The sequence below is a fragment of the Lithobates pipiens genome, unplaced genomic scaffold (genome assembly GCF_037356315.1).
Source record: "Lithobates pipiens isolate NorthernLeopardFrog02 unplaced genomic scaffold, aLitPip1_a1.2 Scaffold_19, whole genome shotgun sequence".
NCBI lineage: Eukaryota > Metazoa > Chordata > Amphibia > Anura > Ranidae > Lithobates > Lithobates pipiens.
Window position 1 is genome coordinate 30,330,102 of NW_027507764.1, and position 11,805 is coordinate 30,341,906.

The window sequence follows — 11,805 nt, forward strand, 5'->3', positions numbered from 1 at the left end:
CACTGGCTGTTAATGTATTGTTTGGTTCTTGTTGTAGATGTTCAGGGGCCACCACCACCTATTGAAAGACAGGTGCAAATATGCTACTTGATATTTTTTTTATTATTAATTTTATGAATTTGATTTTAAACTTTTCAAAAATAAAATTGGTTGTTTTTACTTCTATGAGTGTTGTGTGCCAATAAAGTCCATGGACTGTGGTTCAAAACGGAATACTTTTTTTTGTTTCTTTTAAATCTATATTAATTTTTATTATTTCACTTGTAATTTATGGTCAGTAGAGATCCATATACAGATTGGAAATCCACAATATGTTGCAATACTTATTTTTTTTTTTTTTACAACCAACCTGATACATGGAGAGATTCTGTCTTCATATATCTATGAATAAAATTAAAATGTGAAATCTTAGATTGTCTGATAATTCCATCATCCATCAGTTGGGTGTGAAAGCACAATCCAATTTTTATTTTAGTGTGTGTGTGTGTGTATATATATATATATATATTATATATATATATATATATATGTATGCATATTTGGGGTTCAAAAGTAATTTTCTAGCAAAAAAAAAGTTTTAACTTGTAAAGACCAAATCTCAGAGGCTCGGTCCTTAACCACTTTCAGATCGGACCATTTTGCTGGTCAAAGACCAGACCACTTTTTGCGATTCGGCACTGCGTCGCTTTAACTGACAATTGCGCGGTCGTGCGACGTGGCTCCCAAACAAAAATGACATCCTTTTTTTCCCACAAATAGAGCTTTCTTTTGGTGGTATTTGATCGCCCCTGCGGTTATTTTTTTGCGCTATAAACAAAAATAGAGCGACAATTTTGAAAAAAACGCATTATTTTTTACTTTTTGTTATAATAAATATCCCCCAAAAATATTTTTTTAAAAAAAATGTTTCCCTCAGTTTAGGCTGATACGTATTCTTCTACATATTTTTGGTAAAAAAAAAATCTCAATAAGTGATTATTGATTGGTTTGCGCAAAAGTTATAGCGTTTACAAAATAGGGATAGTTTTATAGTATTTTTATTAATAATTTTTTATTTTTATTTTTTTACTAGTAATGGCGGCAATCAGCAATTTTTATTGTGACTGCGACATTGTGGGGGACCCATCAGACATTTTTGACACATTTTTGGGACCATTGTCATTTATACAGTAATCACTGCTATATAAATGCAGTGATTCCTGTGTAAATGACACTGGCAGTGAAGGGGTTAACCAGTGGGTGGCAGTGTAGGGGTTAAGTGTTCCTAGAGGTGTGTTACTAACTGTGGGGGGGTTGGGCTTTCATTTAGTGAACACTGATCTCTGTTCCAATCACATGGAGCAGAGATCAGCATCACTAGTTGCTAGGCAGAATGGAGAAATGCTGTTTACAAACGGAATTTCTTCATTTGGCCGCCCCGTGAGACGATCGCGGGAATGCCCGCGGCGATCGAGTCCGCAGGTCCTGCGACCGGACTCACGGGGGTCCTGACCAGCGCGGGAGCGCGCCGCCGGTGGCACGCTCCCGATGGCAGGGCGGCAAATTTAAAGGGACGTACATGTACGCCCATTTGCCTGCCCGTGCCATTCTGTCAACGTACATCGTCGTGCGCTGGTCGGCAAGTGGTTAAGTGGTTAATGAACGTTTTTCTCCCAAAATTGTAGGGATTGCATGTTACGTTTTTATATTTTTAACCTTATTTACAGTGTGCATGGCAGTTTATTAATCCATAATTTTCCCACATGATTTGCCTAAGCTGTGTGTTGAAGCCGCGACTGGGTGAAATTGGGTATAGACCCGCATTGCAACTAAATTGGCTATTGTGGTCCCAGGAAAATTATCTATCATCCACTCTAAATTGGCAACTTTTTTGAAGTTGGAACCTATTTAAAATTTGGTATTATCTATCTTTTGGCTCCTCGAGATATATATATTTCCGTCTTTCTTCCGACTGGAGAAAGTCAGAAAGTTGTGTTATGAGCAACAAGAGATATTATTTTTAGTAGTTTAAGGCACAGTTGAAAACCCCCTTTTATAGTTGGTTGGGGCTGTCCAGGGGCTATTTTATAATTTTAAGAGAAATTATTTTATTGTTGTGTTGATGTGCTATATTAAATCACCAGAAATTCCAATTTTGTATGAAGCTGTCTAGTTTCTTTTCTTTTTTTTTTTTTTTTTTTTTTTTTCATTCAATCAAAAAAAAAACTAGTGGTGTGTACCAGGCTTAAAGAGTATCTTTACATTTAGCATCATGTACAAATTAATTGTTCCGATGCTTAAGTGCTACAAAGTAGGCAAGTATGAGATACAAAGCTGACATTTCTAGCAGATGGAACACATGGTTTCCAAGTAATTACATTAAAACTTTTCATTAACAAGTTGAGATAATGTGAAGAAAAGAAGTAATAGTAAAATAACACAAAGGTTACCAAAAAAGATAATATTTTTAAACCTATTAGTCTGAGACTGGAATATTCAGAACACCTAAGGTGTTAAAGCATAGATATTTACCATGACAATAAGATCTACCCTGAAACGGTTTCAGTCTACACCCAACAAACAATATATAGAGGAGGAACTGAGGACAATGGTGACAGGATTCAGTAATTACTGTAAACAATCAAACAATTGTAGAGGTGATACCTCCTACATACCTAGGCAAACATTTGACAATGAATTCCAATTTCAACACCCAAAAAAATAGTAGAGGTGATTACCTAGACAGACAATGGCTTCCATCTTCTAGCCTCTTGTTGGGTTTCACCCCACCATCGTACCCTTGGGGATTGGATTTGGAAAATAGACAAGCATGTAATGTTTGAAAAATATACTTACATTCAATGTAATGCTTCTTAAAAGTTTGTAAAGATATGGAGGAAAATGGATAGATACATCACTTTCTAATCTCAATCTTAACATCTTCAACACCGGGGGGGCACTTTCACCCCCTTCCTGCCCAGGGCCAATTTTCATCGCTGTCACATTGTGAATGACAATTCTGCGGTCATACAACACTGTACCCACACTAAAGTATCATCATTTTGCTCACAAAAATAGAACTTTTTTTTGGTGGTATTTAATCCACCACTGGGTTTTTTTTTTTCCGCTAAATAAATGGAAAAAGATTGAAAGTTTAGCAAAAAGAAAATGTGTACGATTTGATCCGTAGGAAATTTATAGAGTCCACAAACTATGGGATATATCTGAAAAGCAATCAATCCTGAAATCTCATTTCTTGAGGCTCAAAAATGTCAGGAATGTACAGATACCCCTCAACTGACCCTTTTTGGAAAGTAGACAGTCCAATGTATTTAGTAAGAGGCAATGGAGAGTTTTTTAAGCTTTTGTGTTTTGTTAATTTTTTTAAATGTATGTGTATGTATACTGTATGTGTGAATATATATAATATTATTATTGTTCACTCTGACTAGAAAAATATAATGTTACCATAGTAACTTTGTACATTTAATTTAACTGATCACTAGGGAAGTTATCAGTTAAATTAGAATAATGTTCGGATATGTTTGTAAATGGGAAAGGCCTGTCAGAAGTTGCTCTTTTATATAACATTTGTTCTGGAGTATTTTTGACTGTTTCTTAATATATTTGAATATTTCTGAATGTGTTTTTTTATGTTTTCAAATATTTTGAAAAGTAGAATAATTTTGAATATTTTTGAAAACTAGATGATGTATTAATTATGCGGATGTTGTTACTATTTAGTATGGTGACTTGACCTAGGTTTGTATGTTTGTTTTTTGTTTTTTCCTCTCTTTTCTTAGTTGCTTTTGTTGTTGTTTGCTTATTTTTTTTTATATTTTTACCAAAAAAAAAACTATTATAACAAACTTTACATGGCTAAAGTGTGCCAATGTAGTTTACTTCAGAATGTTTGGAATATAGCGGTTAATAAAAATGTTCATTACATAACAATTAATACAATCAGTAAGGTTACTTAGTTTCAGGCTGAAGTTTCAACCCTCCACACAACAAAACAGAATACACAAACCCCATTGATATGGACCTACCTGCTTCCCCCTTCTAGATCCTTCCAAACGCTCCAGTCATATGTTAATGAACAGCTCCTGTGTGCTGTCCAATCAGAATCTCCCATCAATTAGCAAAAGGCACTCCTCTCCTCCCATATAAACCCCACATATATCCAGTCCTTCCACTTATCTTACTATTACTTGAAGCAAAAGTGAGTTTGTTTTTCCATTGCAATTATTTCAAGAAAAAATGACAAGTTGTGAAGTCTACGAAGATTCCATTAGTGAAGACCGAGTGGGAAACCATCTGCACCTTCATTTTCTAAGGTTTGTCCTTTTAGAGCAGTATAGCTTTTCCCTTTTAAAATTATAGTTTTTCTTTTTGAACCTGCAGTCTACAGATAACTTAGAAGTGAGATAAATAAACAAACTCTTTAATGTTCTATAAATTTAAATAGATTTTTCTTATTTTCACTTGTCATGTATGGTCAGAGTAGAGATCCATCTGTGGCTATTTTACAACACTGGCTGTTAGTGTATTGTATGGTTCTTGTTGTAGATGTTCAGGGGCCACCACCACCTATTGAAAGATAAGTGCAAATATGCTACTTGATATTTTTTTTTTATTATTAATTTTATGAATTTGATTTTAAACTTTTCAAAAATAAAATTGGTTGTTTTTACTTCTATGAGTATTGTGTGCCAATAAAGTCCATGGGCCGTGGTTCAAAACTGAATACTTTTTTTGTTTCTTTTAAATTTATATTAATTTTTATTATTTCACTCGTCATTTATGGTCAGTAGAGATCCATATACAGATTGGAAATCTACAATATGTTGCAATACTTATTTTTTTTATTACAACCAACCTGCTACATGGAGGGGTTCTGTATTCATATATCTATAAATAAAATAAAAATGTGAAATCTTAGATTGTCTGATAATTCCATCATCCATCAGTTGGGTGTGAAAGCACAATCCAATTTTTATTTTAGTGTGTGTGTATATATATATATATATATATATATATATATATATATATATATATATATATATATATATATATATATATATATATATATATATATAAAATTTATTGTATGCACATTTGGGGCAAAAAGTAATTTTCTAGCAAAAAAAAAGTTTTTAACTTGTAAACACCAAATCTCAGAGGCTCGGTCTTTAAGTGGTTAATGAACGTTTTTCTCCCAAAATTGTAGGAATTGTATATTACCTTTTTATATTTTTAACCTTATTTACAGTGTGCAGGGCAATTTATTAATCCATAATTTTCCCACATGATTTGCCTAAGCTGTGTGTTGAAGCCACGTTTGGGTGAAATTGGGTATAGACCCGCATTGCAACTAAATCGGCTCTTGTGGTCCCAGGAAAATTATCTATCATCCACTCTAAATTGGCAACTTTTTTGAAGTTGGAAACTATTTAAAATTTGGTATTATCTATCTTTTGGCTCCTCGAGATATATCTATTTCAGTCTTTCTTCTGGCTGGAGAAAGTCAGAAAGTTGTGTTATGAGCAACAAGAGATATTATTTTTAATAGTTTAAGGCACAGTTGAACACCCCTTTTATAGTTGGTTGGGGCTGTCCAGGGGCTATTTTATATTTTTAAGAGAAATTATTTTATTGTTGTGTTGATGTCTATGATTATGTGATATATTAAATCACCAGAAATTCCAATTTTGTATGAAGCTGTCAGGTTTTTTTTCCCATTCAATCCAAAAAAAAACTAGTGGTGTGTACCAGGCTTAAAGAGTATCTTTTTTTACATTTAGCATCATGTACAAATTAATTGTTCTTGTGCTTAAATGCTACAAAGTAGGCAAGTATGAGCTACAAAGCGGCCGTTTCTAGCAGATGGAATACATGGTTTCCACGTAATTGCATTTAAACTTTTCATTAACAAGTTGAGATAATGTGAAGAAAAGAAGTAATAGTAAAATAACACAAAGGTTACCAAAAAACATAATATTTTTAAACTATTAGTCTGAGACTGGAATATTCAGAACACCTAAGGTGTTAAAGCATAGAAATTTACCATGACAATACGATCTACCCTGAAACGGTTTCAGTCTACACCCAACAAACAATATATAGAGGAGGAACTGAGGACAATGGTGACAGGATTCAGTAATTACAGTAAACAATCAAACAATTGTAGAGGTGATACCTCCTACATACCTAGGCAAACATTTAACAATGGATTCCAATTCCAACACCAAAAAAATAGTAGAGGTGATTACCTAGACAGACAACGGCTTCCATCTTCTAGCCTCTTGTTGGGTTTCACCCCACCCTCATACCCTTGGGGATTGGATTTGGGAAATAGACAAGCATGTAATGTTTGAAAAATATACTTACATTCAATGTAATCCTTCTTAAAAGTTTGTAAAGATATGGAGAAAATGGATAGATACATTACTTTCTAATCTCAATCTTAACATCTTCAATATCGGGGGGGGCACTTTCACCCCCTTCCTGCCCAGGGCCAATTTTCAGCTTTCAGCGCTGTCACATTGTGAATGACAATTCCGCGGTCATACAACATTGTACCCACACTAAAGTATCATCATTTTGCTCACACAAATATAACTTTTTTTTGGTGGTATTTAATCCACCACTGGGGTTTTTATTTTTTTTACGCTAAATAAATGGAAAAAGACTGAAAGTTTAGCAAAAAGAAAATGTATATTATTTGATCCGTAGGAAAGTTATAGAGTCCACAAACTATGGGATATATCTGAAAATCAATCAATCCTGAAATCTCATTTCTTGAGGCCCAAAAATGTCAGGAATGTACAGATACCCCTCAACTGACCCTTTTTAGAAAGTAGACAGTCCAATGTATTTAGTAAGAGGCATGGAGAGTTTTTTTAAGTTTTCGTGTTTTGTTAATTTTTTTAAATGTATGTGTATGTATACTGTATGTGTGAATATATATAATATTATTATTATTCACTCTGACTAGAAACATATAATGTTACCATAGTAACTTCGTACATTTAATTTAACTGATCACTGGGGAAGTAATCAGTTAAATTAGAATAATGTTCGGATATGTTTGTAAATGGGAAAGGCCTGTCAGAAGTTGCTCTTTTATATAGCATTTGTTCTGGAGTGTTTCTGACTGTTTCTTAATATCTTTGAATATTTCTGAATGTGTTTTTTTTTTTATGTTTTCAAATATTTTGAAAAATAGAATAATTTTGAATATTTTTGAAAACTAGATGATGTATTAATTATGCGAATGTTGTTACTATTTAGTATGGTGACTTGACCTAGGTTTGTATGTTTGTTTTTTCCTCTCTTTTCTTAGTTGCTTTTGTTGTTGTTTGTTTATTTTTTTAATATTTTTACCCAAAAAAAACTATTAAATCAAACTTTACATGGCTAAAGTGTGCCAATGTAGTTTACTTCAGAATGTTTGGAATATAGCGGTTAATAAAAATGTTCATTGCATAATAATTATTACAATCAGTAAGGTTACTTAGTTTCAGGCTGAAGTTTCAACCCTCCACACAAATAAACAGAATACACAAACCCCATTGATATGGACCTACCTGCTCCACCCTTCTAGATCCTTCCAAACTCCCCAGTCATATGTTAATGAGCAGCTCCTTTGTGCTGTCCAATCAGAATCTCCCATCAATTAGCAAAAGCCACTCTCTCCTCCCATATAAACCCCACATATATCCAGTCCTTCCACTTATCTTACTATTACTTGAAGCAAAAGTGAGTTTGTTTTTCCATTGCAATTATTTCAAGAAAAATTGACAAGTTGAGAAGTCTACGAAGATTCCATTAGTGAAGACTGAGTGGGAAACCATCTGCACCTTGATTTTCTAAGGTTTGTCCTTTTAGAGCAGTATAGCTTTTCCCTTTTAAAATTATAGTTTTTCTTTTTGAACCTGCAGTCTACAGATAACTTAGAAGTGAGATAAATAAACAAACTCTTTAATGTTCTATACATTTAAATAGATTTTTCTTATTTTCACTTGCCATGTATGGTCAGAGTAGAGATCCATCTATGGATATTTTACTACACTGGCTGTTAATGTATTGTATGGTTCTTGTTGTGGATGTTCAGGGGCCACCACCACATATTGAAAGACAGGTGCAAATATGCTACTTGATATTTTTTATTATTATTAATTTTATGAAATTTGATTTGAAACTTTGCAAAAATAAAAATTGTGATTTTTACTTCTATGAGTATTATGTGCCAATAAAGTCCATGGACTGTGGTCCAAAACTGAATACTTGTTTTTGTTTCTTTAAATCTATGTTGATTTTTATTATTTCACTTGCCATTTATGGTCAGTAGAGATCCATATACAGATACAGATTAGAAATCCACAATACTTTTTTTTTTTTAATACAACCAACCTGATACATGGAGAGGTTCTGTCTTCATATATCTATGAAGTAAAATTTAAATGTGAAATCTTAGATTGTCTGATAATTCCACGATCCGTCAGTTGGGTGTGAAAGCACAATCCAATTTTTTTTTTTTCAATAGTACTTTGGGTTCCAAATTCCACCATTCCACCACATACCAAGTGGTCTAATTTCTCTTCTGCCCTATTGTTACAATACCGGTGACATTCACACCTCTATTTGGGACTAGAATGTTGGTCATTCTTACCAGCCGCTCTCTACAAGTGCTGTAGTTTAGAGATCCGCTTCAGTCAAAACCCATTTCTTGGTATATAATGTCAGCTTTTTTTTTAACAATTTATTTTTATTAAATTCTCATTTCACAAAGAAAAAAAGAAACAAAAACAGAAGTAGAAGATAAAATGGGAGAATGCAAAAATTCTTCAGTATCAATATTTCCTCTTTCTTAAACATAAGCTTGTATAAAGTCTAATCCTATGTATTTCTATACATGCCTATCTATCTTTCCTCCCCGTCTTAGATAAATACTAATATTATTTTTCCTAAAATGCTTAAAGCTTAAATCTCCAAGTCTCTGTCGGCTTTTAATTGTCATGTGTCCATGTTGGTGAGACTTCATTTGGTGACACCACAGAACAGGATATCTCCCCAACTGGGACCCATATGGTTATAAAATACTGACCCTAGACGCTGGGCAATATTCAGAGAGATGTTTAATGCTGTTTATTTTATTTTTTTGTGATTCTAGAATGGCTTCTAACATCCATGAAGTTACCAAGAACACCGCAAGGCAGGTCCTCCAACTCATCACCAAGACATCTGAAAACCTGAAGATGATGGAGGTTTCCGAGCACTTTGACCCGATTCAAGAACTTGGGACGGGCTCATATGGAAAGGTCCTCCTGGCCAAACATCGGGGTTCAGGTAAATGTTATAGCTTAATTCATGTAAGGAAATTAATTTCTTAGTATTAGTCATGATTCGGAATCATATTAATTGAATGGAACTAGTGTAACAAACTTTAAAAAATGCTAAATTGCCAGCAGGTAGAAGAGATTTGTATGTTTGTTCTGGAAAAAAATGCAAAGTCTGACATCCAAGAATCAATAGAATTGCTTATCTGTAGACAATCCGTAGGACAACATGTATACACAAATTGTTTGACTTTAGCTTGTGAATATTATCCTGAGCATTGTGTACAGGAAGCGTTCACAAAGCATTGACCTCGCTTTAAGCAGCGTTCTTTTAAGTTCCTAAAGCTGCTTCCAAGTACCTTTTTAAAAGTAATTTCTTAAAGCATCCCTCACTTCCAGTTTTAGGGTGATGATTATGTAATTTAAGGAGTCACTGCTGTAGATTTAATCAAGCGTTCAGCACACTTTTAAAAGGCTTTTAGCAAGTTTTTACTAATTCTCTTTTCTCTCTCTCTCTCTGTTTGACAGGTCAGTTGGTGGCTGTGAAACTTCTTAGCAAACAGAAGGTTCCAATGGACAACTTTCTGGTTGAATATGGGATGTCCTTCAGCCTCAGCGGCCATCCCAACATCATCAGGACCCATGAAGTTGCCTTTCATACAAACTTAGACTACGTGTTTGTCCAGGAGGTGGCGACAGCTGGAACTCTTTACTCCCTAATAAAGCCAAATGTAAGTTTGTCTGAAAAATGAATTATCTTTACGTTAAGAAAAGATTTAATCTCTGCCCTCCAATATCTTTAAAGTATTTCTGAGGTTTAAGGATTCCCTGCTCATTACAGTGAGTTAATGGGGTTGTGTATTATTTTGATTTATAGGCTTGATTTTAGATATGTAACTTTCTCAGCTTTGAAGCAAGGTTAAGGATGATAGTCCTGGATCTTGCACCATCAATGGTGATTCTGATATTTGTATACCAACAAGTTTCCTTTAAGCATCCTTTCAAGTATATTGAGCTTATATTCTATGTCTCTGTATGATGGATAAGAGAGGCTTCTTATTTGATTCAATTTTGCCATGGTGGTGTCTAGTGACTAATTGTGTCCTGTTTTCTTTTTTGTTATAGGTTGGTTTAAATGAAGAGTTGGTGAAGAGATGTGTTCCTCAGATAGCCAGTGCATTGGAATACATGCACAGCAAAGGGATGGTCCACCGTGACATCAAGCCAGACAATATTCTGCTAATGGACTTTGAATGTAATATTATCAAAGTGGCAGATTTTGGACTGGCAAGGCTCCAGGGAACCGAAGCACCCCCCATGTCCTGGTTCATACCATACACTGCTCCGGAACAGTGTAACTTGAAACCGGGAGAACAATTGCTTCTGCACCCCAGCATTGACATCTGGGCCTTTGGGGTCATGATTTACATCGCTATGACTGGATCATTCCCTTGGATAGGAGCAGAGGGTCATGATCCAATGTACAGGGACTTTGCTTGGTGGCAAGTCAGAAAGGATCTGACCTTGGCACCAGAAAAGTGGAGGAAATTCTCTCTTGAAGCCAGGCAAATGTTCTGGGACCTTTTGGCCCTCAATGCGTCCGAGAGGTGCTCAGCCATGGACATTCTAAAATACCTTCATGTGCCATGGAAAGCAGAAATACTTTCAGAAAATCATACAAGGAGTACTGTTATACGTATGGCCTACAGAGGACATGATGTACATTCCGGAGCAACAGCAAGTGCCGCCTTGTGTCCTCTACCTGATCACGAGACAACTTCCCTTGCTATAGGAGCTGAGGTGGAGATTGCATAAAACATTTTGATCACCTGGTAATCAAGAGACCAAATTGCTGAATGCACGCTGGGGAACTGTAAAAGACTTGTGACCTAGTTGAGGGTAAGAACGTAGAAATCTTACAACACTTGATTTTTTTTTGCTCACGTGATTGCTTACCTACAGTATTTTTTGGGTCAAATTATTTTATGGATCGATGCATCATAAAAAGGTAAGATGGTCCTGGAAGTGATATATTTCAGGAAAAAAAAAAAAATCTTAGTGTGGGTAAAACTCGATCTGATGGGTAGGGTTAAACGTTAGGTCCGAGCATAAGTTCAAATTCAACATTCTCGAGTTGGCTCTTTTATAGAAGATCTGAAATTTGTGGATATTTGGGTTGGAATTCTTCACACCAAAATGTCCCCCAATGCATTGCTTGAGCTATCACTGGCAAAGGTCATATACTTGGCCTCTAGTCAGGGGCAAGATGTCAGCCAATGTTGGGTCACAGAAAAATTTCAACCCACACACTGTAAAGGCTGATGTTGCAGCACCCTTTTGTCAGTGTGTTGGTGAATTTAGTGTGAGTGAAGGATAATTGACATTTGTTAAAGTGGTTGTAAACCCTTACAATCCACTTTGTACTACAGGTAAGCCTATAATAAGGCTTACCTGTAGCTACCCCGGATATCTCCTAAACCTGCCC

The 11,805-nt window shown here is 34.9% G+C and overlaps 1 protein-coding gene across 1 annotated transcript; it reads left to right on the forward strand.

Moving 5' to 3' along the window:
* The first annotated feature begins 4,239 nt into the window (after positions 1-4,239).
* On the forward strand, positions 4,240-11,135 carry LOC143997983 (serine/threonine-protein kinase SBK1-like). The gene is made up of 4 exons (XM_077493783.1): positions 4,240-4,316; positions 9,155-9,330; positions 9,849-10,051; positions 10,446-11,135. Exons 1-4 carry the CDS (start codon positions 4,240-4,242, stop codon positions 11,133-11,135), a joined length of 1,146 nt encoding a protein of 381 aa, XP_077349909.1.
* Positions 11,136-11,805: the final 670 nt, after the last annotated feature.